The 21514-nt window shown below is 40.6% G+C and overlaps 1 protein-coding gene across 8 annotated transcripts in view; it reads left to right on the top strand.

Annotated features, from left to right (window-relative positions):
* EBF1 (EBF transcription factor 1) overlaps positions 1 to 20740 on the top strand; it is a 378896-nt gene extending 358156 nt beyond the window's left edge. For 4 of the 8 annotated variants that reach the window (XM_083726220.1, XM_083726219.1, XM_083726218.1 and 1 more), the window contains exons 13-17: positions 633 to 810; positions 2777 to 2956; positions 8384 to 8578; positions 8886 to 8954; positions 17443 to 20740. In XM_083726220.1, the coding sequence (XP_083582346.1) occupies positions 633 to 810; positions 2777 to 2956; positions 8384 to 8578; positions 8886 to 8953 (621 nt within the window). In that variant the 3' untranslated portion in view covers position 8954; positions 17443 to 20740. The remainder of the gene's footprint in view (positions 1 to 632; positions 811 to 2776; positions 2957 to 8383; positions 8579 to 8885; positions 8955 to 17442) is intronic. The other 4 variants (XM_083726224.1, XM_083726223.1, XM_083726222.1 and 1 more) reach the window with 1 other exon arrangement.
* Positions 20741 to 21514: the final 774 nt, after the last annotated feature.

Below are 21514 nucleotides of genomic sequence, written 5' to 3'. Positions count from 1 at the left end.
AATAAATTCTATTTAAAGTATTAATGTCAGAAAAGGGAGAATTCTGACCAAACATAGATTTGTGTTTCTAGAGGTTACTTATTGTGGTTAGTAAGTACATAAAAGCTTCCTTACTCTGAATCATACTATTGGTCCACCTTGCTCAGTTTTGTCTACTCTGAGTAGCAACTGCTATCTGGGCTTTCATAGGGTCCTCTCTCACTCATCCTTACCTGAAGATGCCAGGCATTGAACCTGGAATCTTTTGCATGCAAAGGATGTGCTCTACCACTATAGACCTATAGGTAACACTATTGCCATATCCATCTTCAATCTTGAAGCAGTCTCGTTTGGTAGATCATTATTCTCATTTCACTGAGACAGACCCAAAGTTAGAAAGGATTGTTTGTACAACTAATTAAGTCTGGGTGGGATCTTCAAATGAAGGCCACAAATTCACTATCAGCCATATCATCACTTTATCCAAGTGGATTAGAGTTTGACCTATGACTTGTTCAGCCCTCAAGTCAATCCAATCTTGTCCCACTGTTCTGAGGGACGATATGCTGAATCTTGCATCGGTGTAGGCTCCTTAACTGCTCAGTGAATTGCCTCTTAATTACTTTGTTACATCTCTCAACGCTTTCCCCCAGGAAATAATCCTGAAAAGAGCAGCTGATATTGCAGAAGCTCTCTACAGCGTCCCTCGCAATCACAACCAACTCCCAGCACTCGCCAACACTTCGGTCCACGCAGGAATGATGGGCGTGAACTCCTTTAGTGGTCAGTTAGCAGTCAATGTCTCAGAAGCATCACAGGCCACTAATCAGGGTAAGATGAATAAGAAACATTTTTTTAAAAAATCTTCAGGCAAAATTGGGTGGATTTTGTTAAAACAAATTGGAAAGCAAAGAGCTTACCAAAGAGCCTCTATATGGCTAAGTAAAAGGCACCATGCACATTTATTTCACTGAGCATGCCAACATCCATGTTAGCTGGGATGGATGAGAGTTGTCCCCTGGAGGGTAGAAGGTGGGGGAAATTGCATTAGAATAGTACACAGAACAGTTCATGGCCTGCATAACATATCATCTGTTTGCCTAGTGAGATAAAATGCAGTGCTGTTTCATTGGCGTGGAGGGCACTTGATAATTTACATATTTAACGGAGTCATGGTCAGCGAATAAAAAAAATGAAGGTATTTGAATTAAGCAATCAGTACTAAGGCTGAACATTCTGCACCAAAGTACTTATAGCATGAATTTACCTTAACGTAAACATTCTGGCTCATACCCAGTGTTAGAAACTGAGATATGAAAGCTAGGGCTAGGAGCGCATTAAACCTAGGTTATGGGGGCAACAATGGAATGTATAGGCATGCTTTTTTTAATAACAAGCACACAAAGTTGAAAATGAATGAAATGCAGCTAAAATATTATGTTCATTTTTCACATGGTCTAGTCCTTCCCTTGCCCACCCTCCTAATATTCTTAAGAGGGGTCTTTTCGCCAGACTTCAGAGAGTAACTGGAAGTGGGGAGGCAGAAAGGTCCTCCTTTCCTTCCACTCTGCAGTTTTAATCTGAAATCTTAGGGGCAGTACTGCGCCCAGAGCTCAGAAACTGCTCACGCTAATGAAATTCCCTGTCGCAAAATGCACCTAGAATGTCCAAAAGCTATATAACCAAGGAGATATTGCTATCTCCATGGAAGTATCAGTAGTGATGCAACCAAAATTAATTCCTGAAAATTGACATTCTAGACCTTGTTTAATCACGTTCTGTTTTTAACAAGCAAGGACCGAGCTCTTTTCCTTGGCAGAACAATCCTAACTATAGAGGCTGGGTTGCTGTGGAATGGCAGGTACACTGCCACATCTGAAGCCCTGCCAACAAGGGTGGAAGGTGGAGGGTTTTTTGGGGAGGGTGCTGCACCAGCTCCAGCCTGCTGCAGCTGAGGGGTTCAGGGATTGGGCCTATGAGCCAAAGCCCCCAGCATTCCACCCCAAAATGCCCTGTTTGGGAGCTTCCCACTGGCTACTGCCACCCATTTCGTTGGCGATCAGACCTCCAACCTTCCTACCATCAGGATTACAGCTGCTGCTGTTAAAATTTCTATACTGCCCTCTACCTGACGATCACAGGGTGGTTCACAATATAAAAATTCAAAAATACACGTCTTAATAACAAACAAAAGCAATACCACCACCACCCCGAGGTTTAAAGGGCCATAGATTGTTTAATTACCTACAGGCATGGAAGAAGAAGGGCTTTGCCTGGCACGTAATAATATGTACTGAAGGTGCCAGGCAAGCCTCCCTAGGGAGAGGATTCCACAAGCAGGGAGCCACCACAGAAAAGGCCAACTCTTGTGCTGCTGCCCTCCAGACCTCTTGTGGAGGAGGCACATGAAGAAGGGCCTCAGATGATGACCACAGGGTTCAGGTCAGTTCATATGGGGCGATGCGCTTCTTTTCCTAAGAATTGATCAGAAATTGTTAACAGGCTGTTAAGAGTATGGCTCAGAACCATATAGAGAATGCCGTGATAGAATCCCTCAGGCCAGTAAGCTGTCTCTTTGCCATATCTTTCAGCTATTTGCAACATCTTCTACGACCCATAACACTCACACTTATTTAAAAGTTCTCAACACTTCATAAATGATTTGCAAATTGAACTTTCTAAAGCAACCCCCTCTCTTTCCTCAGAATTGCATTTTTGTGGTATGTTCCGAAAGTCTCTCTTGAAAAACAGCTGTTGTGTCTTTCTCTTTTTTGACTTTCCGCAAAAAAAAAAAAAGGTTTTACTCGCAACTCAAGCAGTGTGTCACCTCATGGTTACGTGCCAAGCACTACCCCTCAGCAGACAAACTACAATTCCGTCACGACAAGCATGAATGGCTACGGAAATGCTGGAATGTCCAATTTAGGTGGATCTCCAACCTTTCTGAATGGGTCTGCTGCCAACTCTCCCTATGCCAGTACGTATTTCTGCACCATTTATGCTGATTGTTTTCCTGTGGTGGTTGGTGCCCATAGAAACTTGCAGGGTGGGATTCAGGGATAAAAATGCCAGGTGGAGCCACTCCCTGAACTGGTTGTGAGAAAGGCAGGCATGTGGAGGCTTGCTGATGGCAGATTGGAGGTGGTGGGACAGTGCCCTGTTCACTCCAGTTGAGCAGTTGCTACTGATAAATGGCCAAGCCTTTTGTAACATCCCTGTTGCCCAAATCCTAAATGCACTTATAGGGTGCATCTCACTTAATTCCCATTGGACATATTAACTTCAGTCATACAGTCACCCCATAGCAAGAGTTCTTGGAGCAGCTCACAAAGAAACGGGAAGAAATGATTAACTACTAATTTACAGGAAAAACTCAAATTCAGTGAGTCAAAGGACACATGCTTTGAATTGAACTGTAAGGCAGCAACCTGAGGCAGAGCGAGTAAGCCCCACTGATACAGTGAAGCTTACTTCTGAGAAGATGCGCATAGGTTGCGCTGTAAGACCCTTGAAGCTCATTGCAGACCCTTAAAGTTTGTTTCGCGCTTGTCATTTTTGTTACTTATTTACAAGTGGAAGCAGCTGCATTGGGTTACGTATTTGATGCAGTAAAGTGTCATTAATCTGGATCATTGCTTTCCATTTCCTGGATAGACTTTGTACTTATGATTGTTGGTTTTATTCTAATTGCTGCTTGAAGAAGAAGAAGAAGAGTTTGGATTTGATACCCCGCCTTTCACTCCCTTTAAGGAGTCTCAAAGCGGCTAACATTCTCCTTTCCCTTCCTCCCCCACAACAAACACTCTGTGAGGTGAGTGGGGCTGAGAGACTTCAAGGAAGTGTGACTGGCCCAAGGTCACCCAGCAGCTGCATGTGGAGGAGCGGAGACGCGAACCCGGTTACTCAGGATTACGAGACTACCGCTCTTAACCACTACACCACACTGGCTCTTGAAAAACTCAGGCATAGTTTTGGGGCTCCTAAGAAGCTCCCATCCAAGGGTTGATTAGGTCCTCACCTGCTTATCACGAACAGTGCTAACACATCAGAAGCTGGCCGCCGGGCACCTGGGAAGCACTGTGCAAAGCACTTCCCAAGCTGTGATAGTTGGGTATTTGAGAAGTGCTGTGCAAAGTGTGTTTGCGAGGGGGGAGGTTCATTGAATTGCCCTAGGAAAGGGTTAAACCTCTCCTCTCCAGACACTTGTGATTCCAGTGAAAATGCGCCCCGCCACCTCCACCCACAACTACTATTACATTTAACAAAGCCCCTGATGTGGCTGCTACCACATGCCTGACGCAATAGGTAGTTTTGCCCCAATACTTTAAAAAAGGCAGTGTTAGAAACTGAGATATGAAAGCTAGGATCTAAATGGCACCTTAAACCTAGGGTATTGGCGCAACAGTGGAATGTATAGGCGTGCTTTTTTAATAACAAGCACACAAAGCTGAAAACGAATGAACTGCAGCTAAAATATTATCTTCATTTTTCACATGGTCTAGCCCTTCCCCTGCCCACCTCCCCAATATTCTTAAGAGGGTCTCTTCTCCAGTCTTCAGAATGTAGCTGGAAGTAGGAAGGCAGAAAAAGGCCCTCCTTTCCTTCCACTTAGGAATTTTAAACTGAAATCTTAGGCACAGTACTGCGCCCAGAGCTCAGAATCTGCTCGCCCTAAGGAAACTCCCTGTTGCAAAATGCGCCTAGAACAATGGGAGTTTCGAACACTGCTTAAGGGTCTTTAAAGTAAAAAAGAAAAAGAGAGATCTACATGGTTGTCATGTCAGAGCTTAAAATTCTCCACCAGGAATTACTATTTAATTCTGATAGCAGTATAATAACAATGGATGATAATTAAACTCTCTGAACTATTACACTGAATTAATGGGATAGAATTTTTAACCCCTATTCTTTGTTCCATGAAAGTGATTTCTGTGATACACTATTTCATAATCACGGACTGATTTGTCTTCTGAAGTGTTTCTTTCTATTGAATAATGTCTTTATATTACTTTTCATTTCACCACCACCACCATTATTATTACTATTATTATCTTTGAGCGGTTTTTCTTGGTTGATATTGCTGTCCCATTAATGGCAAATATGTTCAATTGGAAAATGTTTCAATCATGACCTGAGAATTAGAAAGGTGGCATCCTTAATTAAATCAATAAACTAATTGCTGTATAGTAGCAATTCAATTTAGGTGCTTTGATTGCTGCACCTTAACAAGTGCTTGCAGGAACTGAGTGACTCCAGACCAAGATTGTATCTGTCAGACTGTGAAACTTTGAACGTTTAATTTCCATTAATTGATTTCCTCAGTGTTCCCAAATATGATATCAGTTTCCTGCACCGAGATTCTGAGAGGGTGATTTTTATCTTCAGAAATGCAAATAAAATAATAATCTCAAGTTCAGCTGATTTAAATTTTCATTCCCCTGCCATTTAATTATTCATAAACCACAATTAAACATAAACAGCTTCTAAATAAGATGGGGGGGGGATGGGTAATTTGTCCAGCTAACCAGGTTCTTCTCTTTTCTCATAGTAACAGAACCATTTCTGGAGCAACTTGGCATTATCTTTAAGTAAGGAAAGCTGCTCTAAACCAACAACCACAACCACCAAATATATTAATTATCTTTAGACAAAATGCCAATGAGGTGGAAAAAGAAGGCGATTCTCAAAACCAAAGTAGTTGATTTGGCCCAGGTCACTCATCACATTAAAAAACAAACTATGGTTTAATGTGAATGGTACATACCACTAAAAAAGTTCTTGCTGTGCTCCTTGATTCCCAGTGCTCCTGAATTGGGCTTGCTGTGACATCTAAAAACATGCTCTTGGTTTGCTTTCCCCAAACAAACCACTCGGAGTGAGCAAGGAACAAACTTTGGCTACTGCTCATGGTTTGCTAGGAGAGAAACAAACCATGAGCTAGGCATGGTCCTCATGACAAACCAGGCTGGATTATTTCCTGGTGGTTCAGCAGCAGCAAGAGCAGGGGATAAGCAAGGCAAGAAGCATGTTAGACTTTCACGTGAAACCATTGTTTGTTTCTATCTATGGTTTAATGTGACGCCTTAGAAATTTCAAACATGTACTATCCTACAAGCTAGGAAAAAGCTGTGGCTGACCTTGGTTGCTAACTGCAGCGCTGGATTTAGGGTGGTGTGAGCAGTTCTCCCACACAGGGCGCTATGCCAAGGGGGCACAAAATTTAGAAGATCCATTTGGGGGTGCAAATTTTGGGGAGCAGTGTACTAATTTAATTATTATTAATAATGGAACCAGGAACAAAGCAAATAACTGCCTGCATACTCTGTTACCACCATGGAGCTTTCTGCTGCCACCACCTCACACTCACACACACACCGCCTCACTCCTGGCCAACATGGCTAAGTCATGAAGTGTTGATACTGAAAACTGTTCCCAAACTGTCTGCAACTGCCCCTTCCAAAATTTCATGACTGTGCAGGCAAGTTGACAGAATGAAGAAAATCACAGGTTTTTCTTTATTTGTCATGACCAACAAAAATGGTTGGCCAAAAAAGGAACGTTTTTAGTCTAATCCTATGCATGTTTATTCAAATGGACATTCAGTAGAGCTTAGTCCCAATTAAGTGTGCATATATTTGCAGCTTGGCAGCCAAATTTTGTGCATGTTTTCTTAGAAGTAAATACCACTGAGTTCAGTAGCTTTTAGCCCCAAATGAGAGTGCACATATTTACACATTCAATTGCAACCTGAGTCATGTGATCTATTGGATACTAAAATAATATTGTACCAAAAACAAACAAAGAAAACAACAGCCAGTTTTAGTTTTTTTTCTTTTAAAAGTAACATTTTCATATATTTTTTTTTTAAAAACGAAGAATATTGGGATTTGGTCTCTTTATTTAGAGACTTCCTCCTACACATGTAAACACATGGTTCAGTTGCAGGAAAAGCAGAACAAAAATTAAATGAAATAAAGACAAGGGATAAAAGAAACTTTCACAAGTTTGTTTAGCTGAAACAATGGGGTGGGACTTTAACTTTTAGGGGTGTTCCTTCCCAGTGTTAGAAACTGAGATATGAAAGCTAGAAGCTAAATGGCACCTTAAACCTAGGTTATGGGCACACTTTTTTATAACAAGAATACAGTGCTGAAATTGCATGAACTGCAGCTAAAATATTATGTTCATTTTTCACATGGTCTAGTCCTTCCCCTGCCCACCCCCTAATATTCTTAAGAGGGTCTCTTCTCCAGCCTTCAGAGAGTAGCTAGAAGTGGGGAGGCAGAAAAAGGTCCTCCTTTCCTTCCACTCTGCAGTTTTAATCTGAAATCTTAGGCTCAGTACTGCGTCCAGAGCTCAGAAACTGCTCGTGCCAATGAAATTCCATTGCAAAATGTGCCTGGAACGATGGGAATTTCGAACACCGTCCCTTCCAAAGTTGCAGAGGATGCAAGGCTGTCACTTATGAAACCTGCTCCCCAAAATTTTCTGTGACTGTAAGATTTTATTGAATTTGCCTCTTGGATGCAGCTGTGTGACCACCCGGGGAAGCACAATTAACTTCCACCAATGTTGTCTGAGGTCCCATGTACACTATACATTTGAAACAGTATCATACCAAAGTAAGCAGTCATGACTTCCCCCAAAGAATCCTGGGAACAATTGTTATGGGTGCTGAGATCCCTCACAGAGCTAAAATTATCAGAGTGCTTTAACACTCAATCCCTCTTTTCAGGTAACTCTGGGAACCATAGCTCTGTGAGGGGAATCAGGTCTTCCTAGCAACTCTAAGCACCCTTAGCGAACTACAGTTCCCAGGATTCTATGGGGGAAGCCATGGCTGTTTTCAGTGGTATGATACTGCTGTAAATGTACTGTGCAGATGGGGCGTGAAGTAGAGTGCAAACATTCAGTTTTGACAAGTTGACTCTCTTTAGGAAAACGACACAGAGGCAATAGTTGTTACCATTTTTAATGAGCTATCTCAAGATACGTGGAGGTTGTGAGATAGCCCAGAGTGATGATGGGGACCTGTCTGATGTTATTTTCACAGAATGGTAAAGCTGCTTTCGCTTGCTTTCCTGCATTGCAGGGGGTGGACTAGATGACTCTACAGTTCTATGATTTCATGCCACCTCATGGATCCCATGAGAGTGCTGGAATGGGAATGAGCCATGTCATGCTCTCCTTGCCACGTGACCTGGGATTCTGGCTTCAACTTTCCAGTAAGGGAATAGCTGTTGGCAAGAATGCCATGCTAAGTTTTGTTCCTGAGAACAAAACCACCAAGAGCTCAGGGCATCTGCTAAAGAAGTCTTGGTGGCACCCTCGAAACTCAAGCCTTTTTGCATTTCCATTTAAAATCTTGATACCAGTATTTCCTCTGTGTTTTGTTTTGCTCTAGTCGTGCCATCCAGCCCAACAATGGCCTCCTCCACTAGTCTCCCTTCTAACTGTAGCAGCTCCTCCGGGATCTTCTCCTTCTCACCAGCCAACATGGTCTCAGCAGTGAAACAGAAGAGTGCTTTTGCTCCTGTTGTTAGACCGCAGACTTCCCCTCCCCCCACCTGTACCAGCACCAATGGGAATAGCCTGCAAGGTAGGCCAACCTGGGCATCATACTGTTTTACATCACCTTTGTTTCTTGCATCTCATCCAAAGGGTGACAGGCCTTGGCAGTCAACAATGTGGCCTGTGCATTCTATGTGTCACCGATAAGTGCCCTCCTTCCCTTGCTTGGCAAAACAGCCTGCTTTCATTGCCCTGTTGAACTGAGATGCTGTGTCTATTTTATTAAAAAAAAAGCATGGTCTGAGTGTTTGCTTAAAATGAGTGATATTGCAGCTTACTAATACCAGCCTTTCTCTTTCTTTCCTTTCTTATTCCTTGTTGTTGTCTTTTATCAGACCAGTCTTTTGTGGACTCTAGCAAGTACTCCACTGCAGGGTCTCTCCAGGGTCTGGCCTTCTCCTGAAGTACGTCAGTCAATCTTCCCTTCCTTTTTTTTAATTTTGTTTTTCCTTTGTCATGTCCACATGTGGAATATCTCTACTAATAGCAGCAAAGTTTGTGGGGGTTCATCACAGAAAGCAAACCACAGCAACATTTGCTTTGCATGTGATAGCAAATTATATATGGCACGTTCTACATTCATGTAAGGTTTCCCAGCTTCTTACCTTGTATGGCATTAGCTCATTGTGATTAATGTTCTGGATGTCAGCTAATTTGTATTGCAAACCCCCGTGTCTCCTCAGAAACCTCTTCAGCTGTTGGAAACCTACACTTTTATGTCATCCCATTGACTTAAACTGATGCTTTCCCTAATACTTCACCGCTTTTCTATATCATTCACATATAGAGCAATCAGATGGCTATGGATTTCCAAACTATCTATGTACCTTAGGTTCAAGTCAAATTTAGTGGGTGCCTGGAAACCCATGCCATGATTCCTGAAAGTAGAGAGTCCTGTTTTGTACTGTGATTTCCCTCCAGTGTTCCAGTCCCACTTGAAGAGTGCTTGAGTCTCTTGTTGGCTTTCATAGCGTACCAAAAGGGACAAGGCACTTTCCAAAAGGGAGCAGACATGGATCATTGTTATCACAGCCAAGTTTGGATCAGGAATATTGGATAATACATACTGGCAGAGTAGGCCTGCTGCTTTCTGTGTTACAGTTGTATTGGCATTGCCTATCCTACATTTCAACATGAAGCAGTTGGGGAAATGAGAAACAGCCAACTGAGGTGGATTTCAGAAATAGGCAAACTCTGGCCCTCCAGATATTTGGGACTGCAATTCCCATCACCCCCTAGCTAACAGGACCAGTGGTCAGGGATGATGGGAACTGTAGTCCCAAATATCTGGAGGGCCGGAGTTTGCCTATGCCTGTTTTAGATACTGATCTGAGATTTTCACTTTGAAGCCCTCCTACAAATGAGGGGGCTTTGTGGCCACGTACCTGCCCCTTATAGTATATTATTAAATTTCTTTTTTCATTTTTTCCTCTCTTTTTATAGTTAATTTGCACATTGCAGATATCAATGTAGATAGGAAGGAAGCTTGTGTGTGCAGGAAAATTCAGATAATTAGTTCTAAGACAGCAAAGAACAATTCACTTAAAAGTGATAAGAGTGCTTATGGTCAGCTACAGTTTTGCCAAATATACGTTCTATGTCAGAGCACTCAAAGTTTGCCCTGAGTCCACCCTCAATAAGGTGATGCCCACATTTGAATAAAAATGCCGTGTTTTGTCTGTATGTCCTAAAACATTACTTGTCATAGATGCATTGGGCTGCACATCCAGCCAATGAGAAAGGGAATTAACACCTTGACGTGTGGTATACACCATAAAAGCAGAATCCGCCCTGTTCACTGGTTGCTGGTGTCTGTTGTTCGTCTGCCCTACTGTGCTTAACCCTCCCTCATAATTACTACACCACACTCTGAAACACTGAGAGGAATATACATTTTCATGCTCACTTAGATAAGAAGAGTTCTCATAATCACCAGCTGCCTCAAACTGTGCCAGAGGTAGAAGAGGTTACTGATGTGTGCTGTAGTTCCCCCTGCCTACTTTCTTTCTTCTATCATCTATCTATCATCTATCTATCTATCTATCTATCTATCATCTATATAACTATCTATCTATCTATCATCTATCATCTATCTAATCTATCTATCTATCTATCTATCTATCTATCTAGCTAGCTAGCTAGCTATCATCTATCTATCTATCATCTGTCTGTCTTCACAGAATGTGGTGACAAATTGTAGATTTTTTTTGCCCCATCGCCTTAAGCCACTTTCCATGAGCTTAATTCAGAAATCGCCTATCCTAAATAGACACATATCAGAGACTCTTTTTGGGTCATGTCATGAATCTCTGAGAGTGAGCAGCCAGCTTTTGCAACCATAGATGAAAACATTCTCAATGTTAAATGTACCAGCAGAATGAAAAGTGCTCATTCATAAACAAAAGGCACTTAATATGCCTAAAGACAAGTGCTTCACCCTGTGTACTAGAAGCTGAACAACCCAGGGCATAAATCTGAAGGCTAAGACAAGTCAGAGTGGGGTTGTTGTTTTTTTTAACCATACAGTATACAGTCTATAAAGAACTGAGCTTATGCAAGCCTTACTTGAAATAAATGATGTTTTGAAGGGAGCTATGCTGGAAAAATTGCACCCAAAGAAAAGGAAAACTCACAGACCTCTTTAACATTCCCTCCACTATTTTGGATTTGCAGTTTAAACTGGGAAGCATTCTCAGTTGTAAGCTCCCCACCCCCATGGTTACAGAAGCTGTGACCTCCTTCTAGAAATAGTATGGGTCAAACATAGTTGTCATAAAGCGTCAGTTCAGCATATTGCTAATCATGGATGATATATTAGACACAAGCCTTATATCTGATCAACAAGTGATCTCTGGTCTATGAACAGATATGCCTTTCCTAGTAACCTCAGTTAGGACACCCACCTACCAATCTGAATAACAGACAGTCCTTTAAATCTCCTAACAGGAGGCAAGACAAGTGATACACCTGGGAGGGAGAGCGTGACAGGGCAAATAATGAGCTACAGTAACACTGTCTCCTGATTTAGTGGAATATTTAAAGGGTCATGCCCAATGTTTGGCTAGTAGTCCTCTCCATTTTTGCAGCTATGCTCACTACGGTGACATTGATTTCTATATTAATATTGTGGAATTAAAATCTGCAGACCTAAAACCTTCCAGTTTTACTTCTGCTTGTGGTGCGAGCAGAGAAATAGAACAGCAGGAGCTTGGAGCTTGCAGTTTTCAAACTGCTGCTTTTGATTTCGCCATGCCCAGGATTTTATATTTCTTGTTTTAAGATACTGGCTGCGTAGGTAGTACATGAACAGAGTGATTTTCACCTCCCAAAATAAAAACAAAAAAATTCCTTCCAGTAGCACCTTAAAGACCAACTAAGTCAGTTCTTGGTATGAGCTTTCGTGTGCATGAACACTTCTTCAGATATTATCTGAAGAAGTGTGCATGCACACGAAAGCTCATACCAAGAACTGACTTAGTTGGTCTTTAAGGTGCTACTGGAAGGAATTTTTTTGTTTTGACTATGGCAGACCAACACGGCTACCTATCTGTATCCCAAAATAAAGCTCATAGTTGCTGTTGGAGATAGAAGTGATCACTTCCTTGGCAAGGCTTTGTACATTTAAAGCAATTGTTTATGCTCTCTAATACATAATTGCAATAATAGTAGTCATGCATTGTGCAACAATGATTCAGATCTGCTCTGCTAAAATTGTACATGCACTTTTGCAGATAACCATGCCAAGTGTGAAAAGCCATATCCATGAGAATAAAACCATGGGTGTCATATACCAGATAGGCAGGGTATAAATATAATAAAATCAGCAGCAGCAGCATCTACTAGAACAGGCTTCCTCAATCTCAGCCCTCCAGATGTTTTGAGACTACAATTCCCATCATCCCTGACCACTGGCCCTGCTAGCTAGGGATCATGGGAGTTGTAGGCCAAAAACATCTGGAGGGCCAAGGTTGAGGAAGCCTGATCCAAGCCCTTCACTAGAACAACAGTCATATTTCATTGGTAGTGGTGTTTTTAACCACACAGTTTTTGTGTGGAATATAGAATGAAATCTTTTTTTCTTTTTTTCTTTTATAGATCATCATCATCATAGGTTATCCTTATATAAATTAGAACATGATGGAGACATAGAATTCATTTTGGTTTTGTAAAAATACATTTTGCTTTTGTCAGGTTTTGGATGGGGGAATCCTGTGATATTTCCCTTTTCAGAATCAATTTCACATTGAACCAGAAAAAAAGCCTAGGTGGTCCTGTAACCAAGACACTTAAAGTACAAAAGTAGCATGATAAGGCCTTGGCAGAATGGAAATAAGAAACCTTTTAAGCAGAAAGAAATTCCGAACGTCATTCTGCCTTTTGACTTGTAATTTAATTCAGAAGTATTAGGCTTCTTCAGCAATAGTAATGGTAGCTGTACTTTGAAAACCTTCCGCTTATGCTGTGTTAATATCCATTTCTCTTCCACTGGCACAGTTTCTTGCATTTAGCCATAGTGAAATGTTAAGATTTCCTAAAAGGAGAAATCATATTTGCTTAGAAAATCATTGCAGAGTTAACAAATGCCCAATACAGAAAATCTGCAAAAACATTTTATTCACTTCCAGGTGCTCCTTTATTGTTAACAGCCTAATAATGATGTTCTAGAAAGGACAGTCAAAATTACCTATATGGGGTAAGGTGTAGTAAGTGCAAAAGTGATACAGGTTAGCCACAGAGAGTTTCTCCCACCCAGCATGATACCATACGTCTAGCAATTTCTTAGTGAAGTTTCCAAAATCCACAAGAATCTTAGTAAGCCACCACTCTGATTGGACACAGAATGCCTTAACTACCTCTTAGGAAAGAATTCCTAGTATCATCTGGGCTATAACATTAGTCTGGTATATGTGGTGCCATAGAGTGCTATCGCCCCTTTAAGACTGGTTTATGGGAATTGGTTAGAACTTCAGAAGAAATGAGCTTAGATACAGCTGTCTCCCGTAAAAGGCTTCAAGGCTGGTGTCACAAGGTAATTGGGTGGAAGAGGTGAACACCCATGGTCTTGCACCCACGTGCACCGACCCCTCTCGCTCTCCAGGCTTCAGTGAAAGCAACGTGTAGCCTCCGGAGCGCAGAGGGAACACTCCCTCTGTGCTTTGGAGGCTTCGCGTTGCTATCACTGAAGCCAGGGAGCCTGCGTTTGCTCCATAGGACACACACACATTCCCCCTTAATTTTTGGAGGGGAAAAAGTGTGTCCTATAGAGCAAAAAATACGGTATTTGGGCTTTTGATAGCAACTTGTTCTGTTGCTCAGCCTACTGAGATTTAAGTGTAAGCGTTTATGTTAATTAGCTGGATATGTTAGTGTTTGTTCTCTTACCTTCTGAGCTACTTTAATCTGTGTGATTATTTGGAGTTTTTCCTCTCTTGTAAAGTTTTGTTTTAGTAAAGTCTGTGTATGATTTTTATGAAATTTGGTCTGGTCTGAGTTCCTGGACCCTTTAATTTTGACCATGGTTTTTGGAGCAAGGGTCATCCAGTACAGCAGTACATGATAATTCCCCCAGTATGAATTAAAGCAAACTGTATTTATTCTGCATATATTATACATAGCACTTCAGTGTGGAAGGGGGGGGGGCTTATAAAATGGGCAAAAAGCATAATGCATAAATGCACAGCCATTGTTATGGCTGTAACCCTGTGAAAGTTTTTAGTGTGGCTCTAAGCTTAATTCCCAATTTTATTGCTGATTTTAAAGATATCATTCCACTGCTCACCCTTACTCCTGCTCTTCCCACCACCAGCATGTGGTTCCCAAAAAGCTGCTAAGAAGGGCATATGGCAGTCAGAATGTAAAATGGGTTCCCACTCTTGTCTTGGAAGGTTTTCCTGGTCACAACCCATGGCTGCACTGCAGCCCAGTTGGTGGAAGCACCAGGAGGAGACAGCCTCAAAAGATGACCTCAGTGAAGAGGCAAACTGGTGTGGAAAAAAGGCAGCCTTTCAAGTACTGTGGTCTAATGCCATGGAGACGTTCAGCAGTTAGTAAATGTTCATTCAAAAAAATTAATTTGCCCTCACAAGATGTAGTAGAATTCATTCCCTGAAGACCTAGTGATGGCCACCAATTGGCTAGACAAATTCATGGTGGATAAGGATAGCAATGACTATGTTCTGCCTTCACTGTCGAATGAATATGCTTCTGAATACCAGCTGCTGGAATTGTAAGTGCATAGAGTGTCGTTACACTCAGGTCTTGCTTGTTGTCTTCCCATAAGGCATCTGGGTGGCTACTGTGAAAATAGGATGCTGAACTAGATGGGCCTTTGGCCTGGCTCAGCAGCTGGTTCTTATGTTCTAATGTTTCCTCTAGCTTGGAAATATCAAGATCATTCCAAAACTGTTGACATAGTAATAGCTTTCCTGTGTCTCGATAAGCCATCTTTCCTGCTACTTCCAAATTTTTAATAAATATTTAAACATTCAAAATGTTAAATAGTGCAAAGTTTAACCTGTGACCATATTCTTATATGTGTTCCTTCTTCCAAAATCTCTGATCACAGTTTCATCAGAGATTAAAGAAATATGTTGCTTGTAAAGGCTTTATTCACACTATGCTGGTCTTTTGAAGAATCAGGAAAGAGACTCCAGATTTATTTTTAAAGGAAATGGCTGTTGTGCTACCACAACAGGTCATATCCTTATGATGCCTAGTTCCAAATGCATAATTTATTTTCATCCTTTCGTCTTTTGTTTTACTTCATTTAGTCATTGCTGTTTACTTAAACTGCCTCCCTCTTGCTGATTAGTCTTGTAATTCATGCACATATGGCGATGTTTGTGGAGTAAACATTCCTTCCCACTCCCTGGTCTGCAAGTCTTTCACATTGCTTGGTTCTTATCAAATTAATGCAACTGCAATTAAAGCACAGTGAATTTGAATCAGTTATGGGTCTGAGTTCTTCCCCAAGAAATCTGCCCAGATGTTTGAGATGGTATGCAGCTGGCATTTTAAAGAGGTGACCTTGTGACCACAGTCACCACCAACTATATGTAACTCCCAGCTTAAGGATGTGTTTCCTTACACTAGGTCATTTTGGGCATTACATAGAAAGGCTGAGACCAGATTATCATTGCAGATCTTTCTAGGTCTAAATGTCCAAACATCCTGATGCATGAATGGATTAATTTGAAGTGAGTCAATTTTGTCCCATTGCCGTCAATGTGATTTTAAATTGGCTTAAAAGGACAGACTCTAGCTTAATTTGTCTGAAGACTGGGCTGAGTTATTTGAGTCACCATGTGATGCAAAACACTCTACTGAAGATGTCTTGGGGGGGGGGGGATGAATTCAACTTTAGTGGGAAATTATTTATCAGTCACAAATGACATCTTTTCAAGGGCTGAACTGGAATGGGATATATAGCTTTCAGCTGTGGTGTTACTGCTTCCTTGTAGTGGCAGCTCCTTCATAGCAGTGGTAATTTATGCAAGCCCTAATTACCCGGGCAAGCCTCCTAGCATGGCAATTTTCAATGCCAACATCACACATACATCGTGGCAGCTGGCAAGCTAACTGCACAACCTGAGAGACTCATATATTCAACATTTGCATACATTATTGCTTCCAAGTGAGCCAGATTTGCGGCAGCATAATGCCACCGCAACCAGGTGTAAACCATTTATACAGCTAAAAAAAGGCAAGGGCTTCTGGACTGTTCACTAGCTGGCTTGTTTGAAATCAGGGGGTTTGTGTATTGCCAAGAAAAATAGAAACCCAAGGGCTTGGAGTCACGCAGAATACAGAACATTATAAATGTACGCATGATTTTGGCAAAATGAATACAAGTTTTCTTGCTGCTCCACGACACTAGAAGTTGGGCTCACCCAAAGACACTGGCTGGCAGTAGATTCACAACAGGCAGAAGAAAATACTTCTTCATGCAATGTGTCATCAAGCTTATGGAGTTCACCACCACAAATAGTTGTGATGGTCATTGTCTTGGATGACCTGAAAACATGATTAGAGACTTTCATGAAGGTTAAGTCTGCCAATGGCTATTGACCATGATAGCTAAATAGAATATCCAAGTCCAGAGGGAGTATATCACAGAATATTAGTACTGTAGTGGAGGCAACAATATTTGGGAAGGGCAATTGCCTTCATGCTCTGCTTGCAGGTTTCTTGAAAGTATTTGGCAGGCCACCATCAGAAACAGGATGCTAGACTAGAGAGACCTTTGGTCTGAACTTGTTATGTTCTTACATAGATGGCCACAATAGTTTGAGACTATGTTGGGTTGGGGGTTAAGGATTGCCCAAAGTTACAGTTTGACAGTTGAGAGTTTTCTTTGTGATCAAAGTATGTTGCAGTTACATTTTAGTATTTGCAAGTTCCTTTACAATGACACCCCATCCTCCTACCTTTAAAACAAATAAAAGAGGAACCATATTTGTAAGCAGCCATCTGATTTTTTTAAAATTATAAAATGTTGATTTTAATTGCCATTGAACAGACTTTTTACTGAAATGTGCTTGATTATTGTAAAACTTTCTACTGATTTCTTAAAGCTTAAGGAACTTTGGATTGAAGTTTGGACTGACCTTCATTAAGCATGTGTCTTAATGAAAGATGTAAGTCTCCTGTAAGCATTACATGGGAATTACATCCCATTAAATATGCTTGGGAGATGTATTATCCCAAGCCCTTAAAAAAAAAAATCCGGGCATATACATATGAAATAAGGCCTAAATCCAGCACAGAATTAGGCATGCTTAAATAAAAATCTAAATTGCAACACAGATGAATGAACTGCTAGAAAATATTTGGAATGTTCTCTTTTACAGAATGATTTATCTCTCTCTTTTTTTCTTCTCCTCCATTTAACAGCTATATCTGGCATGATAGTTCCCCCCATGTGAAAGGATTGCCTTGAAGAATTTTACTAATGAAGAACTTGGATTCTGCTTCAGAACAAAGTCTGACACAAGTCCCAGAGCGAAACTTTTAACTCAGGCCTCTCTCTCTCTCTCTCTCTCTCTCTTTCTTCCTTATTAAGGAAAAAAGGAAGAATCTCACAATAATTGCAATGTTTTTAACAAAATAAAATGGTGGGGGGGAACCCGTCCTTACAAAATAATACTGAAATTTACCCGGAGCCTGCAAGTGGAAGGTATTACTTTGTGCTGTCTATCCTAGGTTCTTGGGGGAGACATTTATTTTGTGTCATGAAGAAAAATCCACTTGTGTCTTCTTGGTTTTCGATTAACTCAGTCACTATTTGTCTTTTACAAATCATAATGGGAAAAGGGGTGCCATCACTAGGGACTCTTTTTTAAAAGGTGTAATGAAGGGAAATAAAGTGGCAACACTTTTTTAAAAAAAAACAAAACAAGTTTGTGTGGAACAGAAGTAGAAGTGCCAGAATAGGGGGGGGGGGTGGTTGTTTTTCTTTCCTTAGAAGAGTAATGGCAGTGCCAGTTAAGGGTTGGCTTATTTGTGTTACTCCTCCAGCGACAGTTCACTCATCTGATGTTTTGCATTCTTGGGAGGTGTGTGTGTAGTTCTGTGGGGTATGTATACACACACACGTGCATATGCACACATAAATGCACACACAATTACCACATTAGGATTCCATTTTAGAGGCAGTGAGAATTTTTTTTGGGGGGGAGGGGGGCATCTTTCTTAGAATATTGTACTTAGGTGACTGTGTAAATAATGCAAGACAGAAAAATTAGCAAAAGTGTAGCTAAGGACATGCATATCCCACCTTTTACCTTGGAAAACCCAGTGCCTCTGGATATAATGCTAAAAACTGCAGAATTAGATTAGCATGGCTCTCTCTCTTTCTCTCTCTGTCTTTAGCTTATATCAAACTTTTCCAAATGAGTGGCCTCCTTAAGTACAGTTTAACCCTGTCTACACATACAAATCTCTTTGGGATCTGGTGTGGCAGGACAAAGGCACAAATGTGAGCCACTTCATTGCATTTCTGCATATTCACAACGGAAATATATTTCCTAGCTTACTTACATGGGGTTTTTGGTTTTGTTTGTTGGGGCCAGGGGCAGAAGACAACTTCATCCTGCCGTCCCAGAGATGGCCCAGAAGCACACATGCACACAAAACGACATGTCCGTATCAAGCTGCAATTGCTTTTATATCAGTCAACCCTTTTGGTTTGCGACATACTCTCTTAAGCAACAGGTAGTGGCATTTTTTTTATACATAGAAAATTAAAATATGAAAAAAGGGCGGAGGAGACAGAGTGTTATGTGAAGGTTTGCAAAGTAAACCCTCACATGAATTTAGCTCTCATTATGTAGGGAGCATACTTAGTTGACGGTGCAGAAAACCTCTAAGGATGCATTTACCTGATTGTTTTCCCCTTTGCCATTGCGTTTTGTATGTAGTTATAAATACTGTAGATCTTTTGGGGTGATTTTTTTTTGGCCAAAGTTATTGTTCTATTTATACAATTTAATGTCTTAAGACAGTTTTTTCAATCACATACACAGTCACACACGAAAATTACTGCATATTTTGCAAAATGAGCTCACTACCTTTAAGATTGCACATGCTTGCAAAATGAATTAAAGAAAAAAAGCTTTTTTAAAAAGAAGAATTTTGTAAAATATCCATATAAATAATGTATTTATCTTTGGAATTTGTACATTGCTTTTTCCCTGCAGCATCCCAGTTTATTTTATTGTGTATGTTTGCTATGTGAAAAGTGCTAATTTGTTTGGTCATTCACAGGTGTATTAGCTGTTTAAATGTGATTTTAATACAATTCATTTATAGGGTTTTTTAGTAATTGTTTTAAACCATGCTTCCATTTTGGTTTAATTTTCACTCAAAAGCCATTGTCTATTTTTGTATTATTTGTAAGTTAAGAAGGTTTTTTTCCCCAATATATGGCAAAAGGTAGCATATTATTCTTGTAGCATTTAGTTATGTAGGTTTAAAAAAGTATCCTTTGCTTTTGAGGCTTATAAAAAAAAATCTAATGCTGTTTTACTCTATTAATATGCATGGAATCTCTCCCCTTTGGAGTGACGCATTTTTTGTGCATTAAATATGGGGAGAAACTTCATAGAAATCAATGAAAATACTTTCTTTCTTGTCTGCTTGTATATTTCTCTGTCTTTCACATGAATATAAACCAGCAGATTGGATGCCTTAACAATGCAAATCATATTCATTTCACTTGTACATTGTACTGCGCACCAGAACTGTCAATCATCACTAACATTCTAAGGAGAAAAAAAAGGAATTTGAAAAGCACAAAAGAACTGTTTTGTTACCTTAAGACAATGTGACTTTTTTCTAGCCAAGCAACAATGCTGCAACTGTGCATGCTTCCTGTTTGAATTTTGCAATTGATTTCACTCAGATATCACTGTGTGATCTTTTGGGAAGGGGAGTGGGGGTTGGGGGGAGGAGAGAAAGAAAGAAAGAAAAAATCCATAAGGTTTTTGCCCCTAGAACAATAAGAACACACTCACATATAAAGAAACTGGAAAATATAAGGAATATCAATGTATTGCTTCTCTATCGTTCAAACATTTATTAATTCACATAGTAAGCAACGGCACTGCAATGTAATCAAATTTAAAGCCATATTTTGTCCAGTGATGCCCTCCACTGAACCCATTCAGACAGAGTTGCACCAGTTTAGACATTCATACAAAGTCATATACATGTATAACCCCTTTCCTTCAACGTCCAAAGATCCTTTGAACAATAGGTAGAATTTGTTTCTCCAAGTATTTATAGCGCGCTGATAAAAGGAAATTTATATTTAAAAATCTCCCTGCCCCAAATAGATCCTATGACTTTTACACGATTCTTAAAGATGCCGCTCTTAACAGAATATGGCTTTAAGTGGAAATGACCATGTTTCAGTCTTTACAAAGTGAAGCCTCTGATTGGCTGAGTTGTGTGGAGGATGCCCATTTCCTCTCCAGTGTACCAGGCTGCATCTAAAATGAAGTCATCTCTGAATCTACTAATCGTTCACCTTCTTAACTAAACCTTTTGGAATAGACACACACACTGTACAGTTCTATTGTTAGAGAAAACTAACTACTGTAGAGATTGTTATAATTTTTTTGCAGAAATTCAAGCTGTAAAAACTTTTCAACTTTCACAATATTTAATTAAAGTTACTTCCTGTCTGTGAGTGCAGCTCCTGGCTGTGTATTTATTCATTTGGCTCTGCGAAGTCGACAGACAACGAAAAGTGCTGGATGTCAGACAGCGGCAATGGAATGGACACCCCTCCTGCATTCTGTTGTAAAATGTGAAGCAGCAAAAATAGGGGAAAGAATGCATCGTGGGCTGCTTATGATAAATCCGCTGTAGGGGAAAAAATACATTCTGTACTTACAGCTCTGAAGAGAACCACCATGATCTTGGGGCTCTGTTATGCATCTCAGGAGCTATGGGGCATAAATGGTCCACTTGTGGCTAGCCCAATGTCTTCAGTGTTGGGAAATGCTTCATGTACATGGAGGGAGCATAGTTCAGTGGTTTGTCACATACTTTGTAAACAGGCAGTCACAGGTTCAGTCCCGGGATCTCACTGAAAGAACGTAAGAACAGCGTTGCTGGATGGATCAGACCAAAGTCTAGTATCTTGTATCCAGCAGTAGCTAACAGCAGTGGCTAACCAGATGTCCATTGGAAGCACACAGACATGGGTACAGCCAGGGCTTTTTTTCAGCTGTAACTCACTGGAACTCAATTCTGGAACCTCTCAAGTGGGCATCATTGACATTATAAGATAACAAGGGAGACATTTATGCTGAGTTCCAGCACTTCTTTTTCTAGAAAAATAGCAGTTACAACAGTCTTGTTCTGCTGTTGTTTCCCTCAAGCGGCATTCAGGAACACATTACCGCTGATCTTGAGGGGGTTGTATACATCCATCTAGACCATTGATAGGGCAATGAAA

The sequence above is a fragment of the Podarcis gaigeae genome (genome assembly GCF_964106915.1).
Source record: "Podarcis gaigeae genome assembly, chromosome: 2".
In the NCBI taxonomy this organism is placed as follows: Eukaryota; Metazoa; Chordata; class Lepidosauria; order Squamata; family Lacertidae; genus Podarcis; species Podarcis gaigeae.
This window is presented reverse-complemented; position numbering and strand designations above follow the sequence as displayed.